A 1990-nucleotide genomic window follows, 5' to 3' on the forward strand; every position below is an offset into this window, starting at 1 on the left:
AATCTAGACGCATTATTAAATATTTTTCTAGTGAACGGTCGTCCATCAAATATGGACGGCCATTCACTTACATGGACTTCCGTCCATATTATATGGACGGGGGTCTATTTACTACGGACGAGATCCCCATTTAAAGGACGCCCGTCCATAAGTAAAATAGAATAAAATATTTTTATAAAAATTAGGGACAGCCGTTCATAGGTTATGGACAGTTGTCCCTAAATATTGGATGGGCGTTCATATTTTAATGGACGCCCGTCCATTAACAATTCTTTTTAAAAAATTAAAAAAACATTTAAGGACAACCGTTCATCCTTTATGAACGACCATTCATCCTTTATGGACGACCGTCCATTAATTTTGAACGGGTGCCCGCAAATAAGGGACGCCCGTCCTTAACCAAAATATGAAAATAAAAAAAATAAGAACTTTGGGGATGCTCGTCTACAAATTGTGGACGAGCGTCCCTTACGTTTGGATGGGTGTCCGTAAGGAATGGACACCCGTCCATTATTTTGGTTTTACAAAACAAAAGAAAAACTCCAACGCGCCAATTCCTTTGCTTTCTCTCTGTAAATTATTTCCTTCTTCTTCAACTATCACCAACTTCAACGCCTCCGTCACCGACTTCCATGTATATGCTCAATCTTCCTCACTTCTCGCTATCTCTATCCCCGCCTTCTTCTTGGCAAACACTCTAGCAATCAACCCTTGGTCCATGGAGAAAGGTAGCAAAACCAATGGATGTCCAAAGTAAAGTGACTCTGTAATTGAACTAAATCCACAGTGAGTCAAGAATGCTCCCACCAATTCATGAGCTAATATCCATTGAGTTGAATTATCTGGGCGACAGATGAGATCCAGATCATGCTTCTGCAGAAACTCTATAACTTTGTCAGCACCGAAAATAACCGAAATATTCCTGGTTCTATTTTCTCCCCAACCTTGAATACCTTCACTGGGTTCATCAACGGGGCGTTGTATTTTTCTGATTTGATCCAAATTTTTTAGCTTTGGAGAAATGCCACCGTGCACGTAGAAAATCTTTTCACCGACTATGGTTACTACTGGTAGACAATTAAAACATTCTATGAATGTGTACCATAGCTTAACATTGAATCTTTTCTTGCACTCTTCGTAAAAGCCATAGTTGATATTTGTAGATGCACATTCGTGGTTTCCTCTCAAGAGGAAAATTTTTTCAGGATATTTTATCTTGTAGGCAAGAAGAAGACACATTGTCTCGATTCCTTGCTCGCCACGGTCCACATAATCGCCCAGAAATAAGTAGTTAGCTATTGGAAGATAACCACCATTCTCAAAAACCCTTAAGAGATCAGAAAATTGACCATGGATGTCACCTGAATTTCATAAAGAAGTTATCATCATCAAGAATCAGGACAAATATCGACATGAGCAACCAATTCAACTTTGTGGATGGTTTGAATTGGAAGCAAGTTGAATTTGAGTCAAAATGAGTTGACTGAGTTGGCTTTGGGGCTCGAGTTATCTGGATTACCTTTCTTTTGGGCGTTGAGAAATCGGGATGAAACGATAGTTCTTCCAGATGGGTTCGAGGAAAGAGTGAAGGGAAGAGGAGTGGTCTGGACGAGTTGGGCACCTTAGCTCAAGATATTAGCTCATGAATTGGTGGGAGCATTCTTGACTCACTGTGGATTTAGTTCAATTACAGAGTCACCTTACTTTGGACATCCATTGGTTTTGCTACCTTTCTCCATGGACCAAGGGTTGATTGCTAGAGTGTTTGCCAAGAAGAAGGCAGGGATAGAGATAGCGAGAAATGAGGAAGATGGAGCATATACATGGAAGTCAGTGGCGGAGGCATTGAAGTTGGTGATAGTTGAAGAAGAAGGAAAGAATTTATAGAGAGAAAGCAAAGGAATTGGCGCGTTGAAGTTTTTCTTTTGTTTTGTAAAACCAAAATAATGGACGGGCATCCATTTCTTACGGACGCCTGTCCAAATGTAAG

General features: G+C 40.3%; 1 protein-coding gene across 1 annotated transcript; it reads right to left on the reverse strand.

Moving 5' to 3' along the window:
• Positions 1-642: 642 nt before the first annotated feature.
• On the reverse strand, positions 643-1717 carry LOC116124274 (serine/threonine-protein phosphatase PP1-like). The gene is made up of 2 exons (XM_031409966.1): positions 1705-1717; positions 643-1361 (listed from the first exon to the last, which is right to left on the reverse strand). Exons 1-2 carry the CDS (start codon positions 1715-1717, stop codon positions 643-645), a joined length of 732 nt encoding a protein of 243 aa, XP_031265826.1.
• Between the last annotated feature and the right edge of the window lie 273 nt (positions 1718-1990).

Source organism: Pistacia vera, unplaced genomic scaffold, assembly GCF_008641045.1.
Source record: "Pistacia vera cultivar Batoury unplaced genomic scaffold, PisVer_v2 Contig151, whole genome shotgun sequence".
Lineage (NCBI taxonomy): Eukaryota > Viridiplantae > Streptophyta > Magnoliopsida > Sapindales > Anacardiaceae > Pistacia > Pistacia vera.